The 15,775-nt window shown below is 39.3% G+C and overlaps 2 protein-coding genes across 8 annotated transcripts in view; one reads left to right on the top strand and one right to left on the bottom strand.

The window, feature by feature from the left end:
* Nucleotides 1-15,775, bottom strand: part of NT5DC1 (5'-nucleotidase domain containing 1) — a 146,989-nt gene that overhangs the window by 113,892 nt on the left and 17,322 nt on the right. The window lies entirely within an intron of this gene.
* COL10A1 (collagen type X alpha 1 chain) lies at nucleotides 7,838-15,651 on the top strand. The gene is made up of 2 exons (XM_045865361.2): nucleotides 7,838-7,996; nucleotides 12,724-15,651. The coding sequence occupies exons 1-2, from the start codon at nucleotides 7,843-7,845 to the stop codon at nucleotides 14,592-14,594; spliced, it is 2,025 nt and encodes a 674-aa protein (XP_045721317.1). The 5' UTR covers nucleotides 7,838-7,842; the 3' UTR covers nucleotides 14,595-15,651.

Here is a 15,775-nt window from a genome sequence, read left to right as displayed (position 1 = left end):
AATGTAGCAATTTATGTGTAATAGAAAATAGAATATAAAGCCCTTGTTCAAACTCCTTAAATGACTCTCAGTTTTTCTTGACCTGGCCTGAAGTTTCAGGGGTTTCATAAACACCTGTGTTTATGCATGAATTTCTCCTTTCAAGCCTTCAGCAGGTATCTAACCACCAAGCCACATTAGACTATTTACACAAATAGATCATTTTTAGCTCCTGGGCTCTGTAATAGCACCTACGAATGTTCTTTTAAATTCTTTTCAAGAGGAATGATGTACTGTGAGGTGGTGGTGGACGCTGTGGGTCTCCCAATGCCCCAAATACACTTCTGGGCACCTTTCCCGTTTCCACTGCTGAAAGACTGAAGGATTAGGGAGACACAGGAAAATCAGTATCCTCCTTGGGTAAGGAGATGAACATATTAGCTTAGTCGGTGGTGCTTTCTTTCATTGGGCTCTCGTGTCAACAGCTCTTCACTTCAGATATTTAACTCAATTAGACATTAGGGAAGGAGACATTCAGAACATAACAGTCAGTTTCCTCCTCTGAAGAATGAGATGATTGATCTAGATGACCTCTCATGTTCCTTATAGCTCTGCATCTATGAAAGAACAATAATATTCTGAATCAAAAGTGTATAGATCAGGCGCCTGGGTGGCTCAGATGGTTAAGCGTCTGCCTTCGGCTCAGGTCATGATCCCGGCGTCCTGGGATCGAGTCCCGCATCAGGCTCCCTGCTCCTTGGGAGCCTGCTTCTCCCTCTGCCTCTCTCTCTGTCTCTCATGAATAAATAAATAAAAATCTTTAATAAAAAAAAAAAGTGTATAGATCTTGGGACGCCTGGGGAGCTCAGTTGGTTAAGTGTCTGCCTTCGGCTCGGGTCATGATCCCAGAGTCCTGGGATCGAGTCCTGCATCGGACGCCTTGCTCAGTGGGGAGCCTGCTTCTCCTTCTCCCTCTGCCTCTGCCCATCCCCCTGCTTGTGCTCTCTCTCTCTCTCTCTCTCTGACAAATGAATAAATAAAATCTTTAAAATAAAACAGAACAAAAAAAGTGTATAGATCTTAAAAGAAAATTTTGAATTTTAAAATAAAAAAACGTTCATAAGCAAAAAAGACAAATGACAAACTGGGAAGAACATGTGCAAACTCTACCATGGAAAAGAGGTTTATATTCCTAAGACAGAGAACACTTCCAGAAAAGTGAGCTAGGAGTACAGTCTTAACTACATGAAAAGATGCTCAACCATATGCTTTGTAAGAAGAATCAAAATCACCACTAGACCAAGATTCCAGTTCTCATGTGTAAAATGGGCAAAAATCTAAAAATGCAACAAAATCTAAACAACATATCCTGCTGGTGATGCTGTAAGGAAACACTCATATTTTGCCGGTGGAAATGTGAAATGATACAAGACCTATGCAGGGGAGTCTAATGACATGTAATAAATTACATATGCATTTACCCTTTGATCTATGATTCCCAGTTCTAAAAATCTCTTCTGAAGATATTCTGGCCAAAAAATACACACATACAAACTAATCCACCGTAGAAATATTTGTAATGGCAAGAGAGAGGAAATAACACATATGCCCATCACAGGGAAACGTGTGTAAAACTGCAGTATGATCATACAGTGGAGTACTATGCAGCTGGAAAAAGGAAATGTGGACCATCTTTACATAATGCTATGCAATGATCTCCAAGACAAACTATTACATAAAATAAGGTAGCATATAGTATGTATTTTGTTATGCCATTTATCCAAGAAGTTAGAAGGGGATATGAATGAATATCTATTTTAAAAAATAATAAAAGTATAAACCAAAAAAGATTTTTTTATTTTTATTTTTTTATTTATTTACTTATTTTAAAGATTTTATTTATTTATTTTCACAGAGAGAGAGAGAGATAGCGAGAGCAGGAACACAAGCAGAGGGAGTGGGAGAGGGAGAAGCAGGCTCCCCGTTGAGCAGGGAGCCCAATGTGGGGCTCAATCCCAGGACCCTGGGATCAAGACCTGAACCGAAGGCAGACGTTTAACGGCTGAGCCACCCAGGCGCCCCACCAAAAAAGATTTTTAAAAAAGGTTATAGAAGGAGGGTGAAAGAGGGTGGACAGGTCAGTAATAGAAGCCAGGCTTCTCTGAATATTCCTGGTTTTATAAATTTGAATTGAGAAATATGCAGTATAAGCTGAAGCTGGCTTGTACTGGCGCTTGATAAATGTTCAGGTATTTTGTGAGTCACTTGTCTTTACCTTGGTAGCCTGAAACTGGCCACAGTAGGAGGAATTACATCATGGATATCAGCAAACATAGCTCCCGACCTCCAAGCCAGTTGTGAAACATTTATCAGCATACACTGGAAACAAGTATTTTAGGAAAGTATAAAACAAAATCAAATTTAAAAAAAGAACATTTCTAAAAATTGAAAGCAAGATGAAACAAATAAACCTAACACTGAATTGAGTGGGTAGCATTATGGCTGTTTTGACTCAAAAGCATGGTAATTTGACTATATAGCTCTAGTAGAAATACTAAAAGAACTGCAGAAATAATTTTAAACTATTTTCAATATTGTGGTGTGAATGTTGGAATTGTTACTGAGAAATTGTGAGTGTTATGGAACAAAGCAAGTGAATAACTCTGTTACTGTCATGAGAATTGGGAATTTTAGTATAGTTTAATATACTGGTCAGTATATTGCTGACCAAAGACAGGGAAAAAATCTGAGCAATAACAGTAATAACTATCATGGATTTTAAACACATAAAATACGTTTAAATCCATGAGTTTATAATGACTCTCAAACACCTCACAGGGTCACCTCTGGAGGATGCTAGGAAAATAAGCTTATTAGGTTGCACATTGATAAAGGCAATTCTCCTGTTTTTTCTATGTACTTCAAGGTAACCAAGTAGTTAATGAAGGAGTGTTTATAGAAGTATTCTAGCTAATAAACACAGGAAGAATGATAGAATTCAAATACTACCATTCTGTAACCTCCAATGAAATAATGAATCTAGGTAATGATCAATGCCTAGCAACACCACAAAACAAAAGACAACCAGCAATGAAGGGCCTCCTGATTGAAATGTACCACATACCACGGTCTATAAAGAAGTGTACTTGCGGGCGCCTGGGTGGCTCAGTTGGTTAAGCGACTACCTTCGGCTCAGGTCATGATCCTGGAGTCCCAGGATCGAGTCCCCACATCGGGCTCCCTGCTCGGCGGGGAGTCTGCTTCTCCCTCTCCCGCTCCCCCCTCTTGTGCTCTCTCTCTCTCAAATAAATAAATAAAATCTTTAAAAAAAAAAAAAAAAAGAAGTGTACTTGCTAAAAAAGTATTTGTACATCTCAAACCTGAAGGAGATCAAGCCTCTAGATCTAACTACCAATCTACAGGAAATATAGGGTACAGAAAAGTATTTTAAGTGACAACAAAATCCAAATTGTGGGAAATTGTACAGAACAGATGACCCAGTTTTTCAACAAACTGCAAAGGAAATAAAAAGACATGGAGAGAAAACATTAACAGGAACATATAAATTATGGACAATCCATGAACTTAATTTGAACAAACAGTAAATCAATCAATAAAAACATTCGAATATGTTATGTACATATATACACATACTGTACATACGTGGGTATATCTCTCTATATGTTTATGTGTATATATGTGTGCACTGACATACATATGCATGTATGTATGTGTTACATATGCATGTATGTGCGTGTACATATATTAAGATAACTGGGAAAATCTGAACGTGGACTAAAGGATTTGATAATATTAAGAAATGGCTAATTTTTTAGGTATGATGAAGATTTTGTTTTAGAGAAAAATGACTCATTTTCTGGAGAAGTATACTGAATATTCATAGGTGAACTGGGATACTATGTATTTGTCCACAATTTTTTTAAAGATTTTATTTATTAGAGAGAGAGTGAGCGAGACAGCAAAAGAGAGAGAGCATGAGCAGGGAAGGGAGGGAGGGGCAGAGGGAGAGGGAGAAGCAGACTCCCTGCTGTGCATGGGGCTGGATCTTAGGACCCCTGGGATCATGACCTGAGCCGAAGGCAGACGCTCAACTGACTGAGCCACCCAGGCGCCCCTATTTGTCCACAATTTGACGTATGGCGAATGGAGGGATTAAGTGGCAGGGAGTTGAGATTAGTTTAAATTGGGCGGGGGGTACCTAGCACTCACTGTAACTAATCTCTATTTCTGTATAAGACTAAAATTTTCCACAATAAAGTTAAAAAGTATATGCACAAAAATGACAAAAAACTATGTAGCTAATATTAACAAGGTGGTTATAGAACAATACCAGACCAAGACATTCCAACTTAGGAGTCCACTGTGATCACCTGAAGAGCTTTTTCACAATATAATCTCGGAACTACCATTATATCACCGAACCTCGAAGACTGAAGGAACCGTGTCATGTCCCTTAAAGACTGCGGACCACTGTTCAAACCCAGTAAAGGTGGGGGCTGCACATTATTCACCCACTTTTTATATCCATGCTGGATACATAAGAGGTACTCAAAAAATATTTGGTGAATTAATGACTAACCCTTGGTAGTGAAAATGAATAGGCAAGCTTAGAGCAGCTAAATGCTAAATGTGCAAAAAACATTCATATTTTATATTATAAAAATGCACTTAGGTTACTGAGTTTAGAGAGCATGGCTTTCTGTTTTAAATGGAATGGGTTTTCATCATAAAGCCACAGACTAGTCACTTCAAACAGCTACAAGTAAGCTCCCAGAATAAAAATAGTTTTAAATACACAATTGGGTGGGGTGTGGCTAGCAAATATTCTGATTCTACAATCTGCTTTGGACAAGACAGTACTTCTTATGTGACTAACAAAGCAAATAGCAGTCAGATTCCCTGTGCTGAAATAAGTATACTATTTGCAGAAAGGGTTGAATGTCCAAGCCTTATCCAACAAAGACACCATATTTTCCAAAGTTAAAGGGGAATATAGATTGACAAATACCCACATGTATTTATATATCCCCAAAAGAAGGCATATGACCACCTGGTATGGACTTTGTCTCTAATAAGTACTAAACAGAGCCAAGCCCGCTGTCTCACCATGGGGAACAGCAAAACACCTCAAACACAAGAATTCTCTAATTTTAAAGCTGGGAGGAGCTTAGAAACCTAGCCCAACCTTTTCATTGTCTAACAGACACCTAGAGAGTTTGAGGTGAGAAGCCCGGAAAACAGCTTGAGTAGCCACAGATGAACAAATGGTCTACACAGGTGCACAGCACGAAGAGCTGAGAATTAATCTTCTGTACTTCCACATGAATGCTATCTAACAGGGTAACAGTCTCAATTATAAATAAATGTGTGTGTGTGTATCCATACAGACATACAAAAATACTAGAATATGTACTTGTAATAATTCCTTAAAACAAATTCAAAACAAAAACCCCCAAATTCTACAGCCTAGCCTTCAAGAGCATCCATGTAACCTCACCTACTTTTTCACAGTCTTATCCAAATGAACCACAAGTAGATGGAAGGCAGCCATTTCTCTTACTCATCTTTTGAGGTATCTTAAAGACATAGTAGAGCACATATAATAATTACAAAAGCTGTTCCATAGACATTCTCCAAGTGATGAAAGAATGATGAGAATATAAATTTTCAAATTCTCCTGTTAATCTGAACTGATATAAAGGTCATATTTCATATGTATCTATGAATATTATATAGAGACATATAGGACAGTGTAGATTTTTAAACATGGCAACCAATGAAAGGTTTAAATGGGAGAGTTAGGAGAAAGGCAGTCAGTGAAGGGAGCTATCCATTTACCCTTCTATAAAGGCTCAGTCTAAAAAATACAGAAAATTATATGTAGGAGAGGAGAAAGGGACAAGAAAAAGAACAAACCTTTATTCCATCCATTGGTCAAACACTAAATTATTTCAATTATCAGTCAGTCCTGAAACCATTCTACTTTAATTCTGCAGAGGTTTTAAAAATGTTATTATTTATGCCTGTTACGGAATTTTCCTTCTCACCTACTTAACCTGTACAGTTGATTTCACTTAGCTCCAAAACAATGAAATTAAATAAGATACAAAATTTGGTCTCTCAATGTCCTGTTTGTATTAGATTTTTTAGGATCCTGAAAACTGACTTTAAGAGTCCCCTAATATTGTTAAAGAGAATTCTAAGTGTTGAAAATGACAATGATAATGTTTACTTTCATCTTTGGGGGAAAAATGTTTCTAACTGGGCTGAATCAAGATTCCTGAAGGAAATTGTAAGGTAAGCCACTGATATTTTTAAAAAGCTGAAAGCAAAGTTTGAGGAATTTTTTTCTTCTGAAATGAACACAACAATCTCATCAGACATGGTATGACATTATCATGTCTTAAGGCTTTTGCCATCTCTACTACAACTCTAAAGTAAAATCCAAAATTAAGCAATAAAACCTGAAGCTATTTACTGAACATATTGTGTTATAAATAAAGAGTCCAAATCCTTCAGGGTAGTTATATTGCTAACTCTACTATCAAATTCATGGACGTCTTGCCTCTGTTTGAAAACTAAAATATTTAATATGTAAAAATTAAAGTAGATATTAACATATTTAAAATTTCTCTTATTAACTTACATTAAAATCCTAAGGACTTACATTAAATCCTAAGATACAAAACAACATACCTACATTTTAATTGTTTTTCTCAAGCTCAAAAGTAAGTAAGAATTGGAGTAAGCTATCTGCATAAAAATTTAGGAACATTAACGGACACACTGAGGGCCTTATGTCATAATTGAAGAATTTAGAGGATGGTTTAAATCCACACACACCCCTCCAAAAGACTTCCTCTCCTACTTTTATATACTACCAAATATTTTCAACCAAATAACACAAGAATGTGCTTTCAAAAATACAAAGGTTGTATTATCATCCCATCATGAACCAACCTAAATATCTGAGTAGTAACTTCTAAAATAAAAACTCAGAAAAGATGGTACATGGTTAAAACTATTAATATATATTTAAGACAAAGAGTTTATTTTTCAGCAAGAAAACAAGGAAAGAGAGCCCAACCTGATCTTGTATGCCTGCCCAATAGAACTTTCCACTATAATTAGTACTCTCCACTTCTCGGGGGGAGGAGCTTAAACTCAGGGGAACTTCATGAAGTAAGGGAGAAAGAGTATAAATACTGCAGGACAGCTCTGGAGAAGGTACCAGTGTGCAGACACTGCTCACCTGGACACAGGAGGGCTCAGAAAAGCTGCCAAGAAACCATCTCCAGGAACTTCTGGCATCCAGGTAAGTCTATGACCTGATGCTCTGGTGGACTTCCATGTTAGCCTGTTTGGAAACGAGCCTCGATAAATTAACTATTTGGTTTTTTTCACTAAAAAAAAAGTGACTTTCCACTAAAGTGTACTCAGAAAGTTTAATCCTTAGCAGTCTCTATAAAAAGACAGTCCTAATAAAACCATATTTGTAAAAGTATGTCCTATTTAGTTTATTTTGAAATTACTGGATATTTCAACCTATGTTAAAGACCTTGAATTATTAATACAGGCATCTAATTCTGGTTTCTATATTTCTTCTTTAAAAATCACTTCGGTTTTACTTGATTGCTTGAATGTGGTTTCCACTAACAACTTAAGTCATATATTCATATAACTAAAAATTTCTAATTCCAGTTTATGGAATATATTAAAAACAGGATAAGGTAAAAAAGGTAGTTAACAAAATAAAGAATTCATGTGTCCAACACCAGACAAATAAAACAGGTCAGTAACAGGAAGTTATTCTTTTCTGTTTTTCAGAAGCCATCTGAGAACATGTTGCCACAAACAGCCCTTTTGCTGCTAATGTCCTTGAACCTGGTTCATGGAGAATTTTATGCTGAGCGATACCAAACACCTACAGGCATAAAAGGTCCCCCACCCAACCCCAGGACACAGTTCTTCATTCCCTATGCCATAAAGAGTAAAGGTAAACTTTATATATTTTGCTGTATTAACCAACTGGTTGTTGCTTTCTACAATCTTAATGATCTCTTGAACAAAATGCTTTTAACTCTATTTGGTGTTTAATTATCTTCAAACTCCCGAATTTGTCCAAAATATTAAAACAAAATGATTGATGGAAAAAAGCAGGTCTATTCAAGAACATTAATATCCTTTACACAGTGAGTAGAGTAGAAAGATGTACCTGAAGGATATTAAGAACTCTTAGGTGTGGAAAGTTTTTCCCTCAAATGGCGCTTCTGCACAAAAAACTAACCATAATGTAGAAATATGAATCCAAAACAAATTAATCAAGTTTAAAAATGTCTTAACGAGAAATAACTGCCAATTATACAAAGAGAGTAGCAGGTTTAGGTATCTAAATACTTAACCATCATTTACTTGTACAACCAATTCGGCTAGCCCACCAATATATACAAAACTGAGTCTTAACTATCAAATGAAATCTAACGCTTTTCCACGAAATTTAACAGGCAAACGAGGTGGCAATTTTCCTAACTACTTAGACATTTTTGTAGGGGTTAGTAGTCAAGTACAAAGACTTAACTGCCATGTACTAACTGTGGGGCCGCAAGTAAGTTACTTACCCTCTCTGTGCCTTAATTTCCTCATCCGGAAAAGTAGCAGCAGTGATCTCAAAGAGCTGTTAGGAAGTTTGAGTTACCCGCTGTAAAGTACTTGAGTATTAGCTGTATTACTGGTACTTCACCTCCTTACGCTGTGGTATTACTGGGGCGGTGGGTAGCTTTAGATACGTTTTAGCTTTGTTCCTGAATCTCTTCCCTAGCTGTTCAGCTTTCTCAGATATTATGAAGAGAAGTGAGAAAATGCATGCACACTACTAAGAGATCCTCAAAGAAGGGCAATTACTAGGTTTCACATTCACTAATTCCACGGAATGACATCTGGCACGCACTGCCTGAAAAACACCTACTGAATTAAACTGCATCATCTGAACTGATTGTAGGATTCAAATTTCCTTTCCTTAGTATTTTTCATTATAGTTACCTATTTTACCTTGCAAATAATGCTAAGGATATTTGCCGGAAACTGTACAAATGATGCTTTTGGAGATGACCATTTTCAGCAAATTAAACTTACAGGATTGTCTTCTTAAAAAGAAAGATGAAATTTATTTATTTATTTATTTTAAAGATTTTATTTATTTATTTGAGAGAGAGAATGAGATAGAGAGAGAGAGCACGAGAGCGGGGAGGGTCAGAGGGAGAAGCAGACTCCCTGCTGAGCAGGGAGCCCGATGAGGGACTCGATCCCGGGACTCCAGGATCATGACCTGAGCCGAAGGCAGTCGCTTAACCAACTGAGCCACCCAGGCGCCCAGAAACATGAAATTTAAAACATTTCATGAAAGGAAGCTTAATGTTTAAAAATAAATGCACAGGTGCATCACAAAAACTCTTGAATGTCTCAAAATACAGATAAAATACGAGAAAGAGAAAAGTTATGAAAGAATAAAAGGTAAGGAAACCTGCTTCTTCCCTTGAAGCAATGAATGGCAAGGTGAAATGTTAGGACATGTATCACTGGGTATATTCTCTATGATCACAAATTCAGACTTTTTATATTTTACCATACAGTCTTGAGTTTAAAATCAAATGCACCACTTATGGAGGGTTAAAAATATTTCTATTTTCCCACCTTACTGTACTGCGTCATCCTGGCTATTTCTGCAGAATAAATGAAAAAATATATCTTACTAACAAATGAAAAACTTAGAAGCTGCATTTTAACTGCTAAACCCACTACAGTTTCTACTTGATAATACAAGGTGGAAACTCAAGTACATTACCACTCACTGGCAGGCACTAATGCACTAAAAGGAAGACAAAAGCCCACAATCTATACACGTGTAACATTAGGTTGATAACAGAAATACAAAGAGTGCCTATGTAATTCCTGGGCCCATCTGTTCACCACAGGCTCAAAGAGGGCTCAGCCAAAACACACCAAATTATGCTGCAAAGGAATGCAGAGCTGGTGGCCCCATGAGTGCCATATTCTGACATGATCAACCACTATTTTGGTTTCTGGACTTTCAGAAACTTTTCTGCTGGGCAATCATTTTTCCTTTTGCATGGTATCACCCTAATCTTTCATTTTTTTAAATTGGCAAGCAACAAACAGGGGCTATCCCCCAAAGACAACAGAACTCACATTCTTTCTTACATTAAGAGGTAGAGGACCTATGAGGGCAACATTCCAAGTGACTGAGATCACCCTGTCCTTGGACTTCCAGTCTCAAATGGTGCTCTATGGAGTCATTTTCTTTTCTTTCTTAAAAGATTTCATTTATTTATTTTAGAGAGAGAAAGAGAGAGTGTAAGGGCGGGGGGGGGGGGGGGAGAGACGGAAAGAATCCCAAGCCAACTCCAAGCTGAGTGTAGAGCTCGATCTAACGACCCTGAGATCACGACCTGAGCTGAAACCAAGAGTCGGATGCTTAACTGACTGAGCCACCCACGTACCCCCACTATGTAGTCATTTTCAGTAAGACTGTTTTTCCTCCCTATTTTAACAGTTAAACAGATTTCCAACCAGACTAAGATAGTCATTTTTAGTATGGATATGACCTTTAGGAGATTCAGAATAAGATTCTGAAGCAAACCCATTCAATCTAATATAGTTTGCATTTGAAAAAAAGTGCTATTTTCTATTTATTCGTCTATTCTATTTGTAATACATTACATCCGTTTATATTTATAGACATTATACTGTACGTACACTAAAAAGTCAATCTATCAATGATATGAGTATATGGAGATCTTTTCCATAAATTAATTTTTCTCATAGTCTTCTTCCTGATGTCATCTTCTGAAAATCCATGAGTGAATAAAGCTCCAGACATTTAAATATTTGCAAAATGAAATATAACTCTAATTAGTACAAAATATAAATATCCAAGTCTAAAATAATGTTCCTATTTTAGCGTATCTACTTTAATGATTCTACTGTGTATTTTATATTTCATTTGTTACCAAATGTATTTCAAATATCAGGAATACCCAAGAGAATAATATTAGCAACTACTACTGGCTTACTACATCTTGCATGCCAGTTAATATGAAAGATTTTTAAAAATATCATAATGTACCAGCAATTGATAATTAATGTGAACCATACCCATAAGCATATGTTTTCAAAGGCAATTTATAATTCATTTAATATTAATTCCAATTTACTCTTCATTCTGATTTCTAAAGCCATTAAAAATTTAGGTAAAGTTTAAGTATATTAATTAGTCACTTTTGTACAAAAAAGATGTGGCTCAAAAGTCACAGCCATAAGTCATTCTCAGGATTTTGACCAAACCAGTCAATAACTATGCCATTAGCTAAATCTACCATAACTACAAACCATTTTCCAGCAGTAAAAGAATCTAAATAGTATGCACAGGCATTCTATCTATCTTCCTAAAGATTTATTAAACACAAAATTATTTTAATACAAATTTTACAAATAGACATTTAAATCATACCCAATTATTACCATTTTTGCTAGCTATTGAAGAATTTCTCTGAGAAAGAAAAGAGTATTTTATTTTATTTTTTAAAGATTTTATTTATTTATTTGACAGAGACAGCAAGAGAGGGAACACAGCAGGGGGAGTGGGAGAGGGAGAAGCAGGCTTCCCACGGAGCAGGGAGCCTGATGTGGGGCTCGATTCCAGGACCCTGGGATCATGATTTGAGCCAAAGGCAGACGCTTAATGACTGAGCCACCCAGGCGCCCTGAAAAGAGTATTTTATAATAGATATTTATGATGATTGCTGCCTAAAGATTCTCTGATATGGTAATATTTCCCCAGTTATATATCTTAATACCAGAATGCTCTGTTAAATCCCACCTTTGTATGACTAAAACCAAATCCCTGGACACCTCTTATCACAGGGACATTTGTTTTACTCCCTTCATGACTGAAGCTCTTATAAGATGCATCCTGTGCTTCCCCATACTTGTAGCCCAAGAGCCCTTTTCATGTCACAGGCAGTGAATAAACAATTTATGAACTGAATTCATAATATCAGTAGAAGTATTTGGTTCAAATGGACCCACAGCTCTGTGAAATCAACAATAACTGTGTGCATTAATCAAAGAAAACTTTAGATAAACATTTTAATACTATCTTATATACTCTGCCCACTGGATCTAATTCTCTAATTCTTTGTTTCAATGTTAAGTCAATGAAAGGAGGGTGTAGGAGCTCATGGTATGTACTGAGGGTGAAAAAAATACATCTAAGCTGCGTTCAGCAGGCTATGACAGATTTTCTCACTGATGTCTGATAGGATAGCTTTTGTGAGAGAAAGCTGTTATAGTTCTTAAATGTTTTCCCATTTATTCTGCATTTGTCTTTTTCTTCCTTTCTATCCAATACCTTTTTTCCCCTTTCCTCTCGAGGTAGATGATATTCCCAAAAGAAATGGGGTAAATACCCCACTGTACTCTTACTCTAGACAAATTCTTCAACCCCAGTTTATTTTCATGGATAATGAGGATGTACTGAAAGTATTATAGTAGCCATGGTCCATCCTCTCTGGCAGTGTTTCTAAATACAGCATAAAATGTATTATCCGAAACCATTAAAGACTAGTCTGCCAAAGTGGACTGACAGTGCAATATCATTACTAATCATCTCTCTCTCTGGGTGTGTCTATCGGGCATGTTTTTTAGGTGTATCAGTAAGAGGAGAGCAAGGTATTCCTGGTCCACCAGGCCCCGTTGGACCTCGAGGGCACCCAGGTCCATCTGGACCTCCAGGAAAACCAGGCCATGGAAGTCCCGGACCCCAAGGAGAGCCAGGGTTGCCCGGACCACCGGGACCATCGGCCCCTGGGAAGCCAGGTTTGCCAGGACTCCCAGGAAAACCAGGGGAGAAAGGACCATCTGGACCAAAAGGAGAAATTGGACCAACTGGTTTACCAGGACCACGGGGCCCACCAGGGCCACCCGGAATCCCTGGCCCAGCTGGAATTACTGTTACAGGAAAACCCGGACAACAAGGACCTACAGGAGCTCCAGGACCCAGGGGCTTTCCTGGAGAAAAGGGTGCACCGGGAGTCCCTGGTGTGCATGGACAGAAAGGGGAAGCAGGATATGGTGCTCCTGGACGCCCGGGTGAGAGGGGGCTTCCAGGCCCTCAGGGTCCCATGGGACCACCTGGCCCTCCTGGAGCGGGAAAAAGAGGTGAAAATGGGTTTCCAGGACAGCCAGGCATCAAAGGCGATCGGGGCTTTCCAGGAGAGAGGGGACCAGCTGGCCTGCCAGGTCCCCAAGGTCCTCCTGGGGAACGAGGACCAGAAGGCACTGGAAAGCCAGGAGCCACTGGAGCCCCAGGCCAGCCAGGGATTCCTGGGACGAAAGGTCACCCTGGGGCTCCAGGAATGGCTGGGCCCCCAGGGGCTCCTGGCTTTGGGAAACCAGGGTTGCCTGGCCTGAAAGGACAAAGAGGACCTATTGGCCTTCCAGGAAGTCCAGGTGCTAAAGGGGAACAAGGCCCAGCAGGTCATCCCGGGGAACCAGGCCTGACTGGACCCCCCGGAACTATGGGACCCCAAGGACCAAAAGGCATGGCAGGCAACCAAGGGATTCCAGGCCCTAAAGGTGAGACAGGGCCAGTGGGGCCTGCAGGACACCCTGGGGCTAAGGGAGAAAGGGGTTTGTCTGGGTTAGATGGAAAACCAGGGTACCCGGGAGAACCAGGCAGCAGTGGTCCTAAGGGAAACCCAGGGTTACCAGGCCCAAAAGGGGACGCTGGAGTTCGAGGACCTCCTGGTCTCCCAGGCCCTGTGGGCCCAGCAGGAGTGAAGGGAATGCCTGGACCCAATGGTGAGACTGGTCCAAGAGGTGCCCCTGGAATACCAGGAACCAGAGGCCCCATTGGGCCACCGGGCATTCCAGGATTCCCTGGATCTAAAGGGGATCCAGGAACTCCAGGTCCTCCTGGCCCAGCGGGCGTAGCAATGAAGGGGCTCAATGGTCCCACCGGGCCACCAGGGCCTCCGGGTCCGAGGGGCCACACTGGACAGCCCGGCCTCCCAGGCCCCCCAGGCCCCCCAGGCCCCCCAGGCCAAGCAGCCCCGTCTGAGGGTTTTATAAAGGCAGACCAAAGGCCTTTTGTTAGTGCCAACCAGGGAGTCACAGGAATGCCTATGTCTGCTTTCACTGTCATTCTCTCCAAAGCTTACCCAGCTGTAGGCATTCCCATCCCATTTGATAAGATTTTGTATAACAGGCAACAGCATTATGACCCAAGAACTGGAATCTTCACCTGCAGGATACCAGGAACGTACTATTTCTCCTACCACGTGCATGTGAAAGGGACCCATGTTTGGGTGGGCCTGTATAAGAACGGCACCCCTGTAATGTACACCTATGACGAATACGCCAAAGGCTACCTGGATCAGGCTTCGGGGAGCGCCATACTTGATCTCACGGAGAACGACCAGGTGTGGCTCCAGCTGCCCAACACTGGGTCGAACGGGCTGTACTCCTCTGAGTATGTCCACTCCTCTCTCTCGGGGTTCTTGGTGGCACCAGTGTGAGCATATTCCCGACGAGCTAATGTAAGTCTGCTTGAAAAGGCATTCCCCAACTCCACCGCGCCCCACAAAGTGCATATGGAGGTGGGCCAAAAAAACGTGACCAATTTTAATTTTCCAAACACGGATTTGAGCTTTCAGACCAAGCAGTTCTCCCCCCGAAAAAGTGAGCAGCAGTAGTAACAACAGGTGAAGACTCTCTTGAATTTCTAGTCAGCAGTCCTAAGGCTCCTTAAAGTTTTCTGTGAACTCCTTCAGTATTTAAAAATTTCACCCTGAAAGTCCTACTGGGCTAAAAAAATAAAATGATCACAAAGAAACCCTGAAATGTGACATTAAATCACGTTAAATTTGATTTCAGAAATTCAGCATTAAAAAAAAAAAATAAGCCTCTTTCTACTGATTAACAGGAGAACTTCTAGGAAACATTCAGAGGGTATCATGTCTTTCTAGAACTCAAATACTTGAATATTCAAATTTAAAAGGCACTGTATGCCCTAAGATCTTTCTCATGGTGCATTACTCGAAGGCTTACATGGCCCCTTTGTCAAGATCTATTCAAATGTACAGGTGTACATCAACTTCCTACAGTTCTAATAAAAAACCAAAGGATGATGTTAAAATCTGAAATGCAAGGTGCTTTAGCCACGAACATTTTCAAACTTTTCTGTGACTGCAGAAAAGCTTTCTATATACCCTTCACAACTTGGAAATGGCTGTCTAACCTAGTTTATTTATTTAACACAAGTGTGGTTAATTTGATTTAATTCCATATTGAGTCTTACAGATTATGATTTTGTGGGTTTACAGATTATTGCCATATGGACCTTGAGCCTCCCACTCTAGTGAAATTATAGTTAACGTCAAGGGTTTCAAAATCTGGCTAGAAATGAAAAGACGTTATTTATTCATGCTCTGTACTGTATTTTTATATTGCTGCTTAAAACTTTTAAGCTGTGCCTCACTTATTAAAGCATGACATGTTTTACCTACTCCTTATTTACAAAGCAATAAAGTAACATCAACAGATTTTTATGCTGAATTTATCTGAGAGCAGCAATTTGCTATTCTCAACCATTCTTTTAAGGGTTTTCACTTTACAAAGTTTATAAAAGAAAAACAATAAAGGGGTAGGTGGCTCTTACAGTTGTCATGGCTACTGCCCTCTACTGGGGATGGTCATT

Source organism: Mirounga angustirostris, unplaced genomic scaffold (assembly GCF_029215605.1).
Source record: "Mirounga angustirostris isolate CCGP_5_RB_7025 unplaced genomic scaffold, mMirAng1.0.hap1 SCAF_8, whole genome shotgun sequence".
NCBI lineage: Eukaryota > Metazoa > Chordata > Mammalia > Carnivora > Phocidae > Mirounga > Mirounga angustirostris.
This window is presented reverse-complemented; position numbering and strand designations above follow the sequence as displayed.

Excerpts from the sequence above, each read along its gene's own strand:
- COL10A1 (XM_045865361.2), top strand. The coding sequence starts at position 7,843 with ATGTTGCCACAAACAGCCCTTTTGCTGCTAATGTCCTTGAACCTGGTT. Across the intron at positions 7,997-12,723 it reads CTATGCCATAAAGAGTAAAG|GTGTATCAGTAAGAGGAGAG; the intron begins GTAAACTTTATA and ends CATGTTTTTTAG.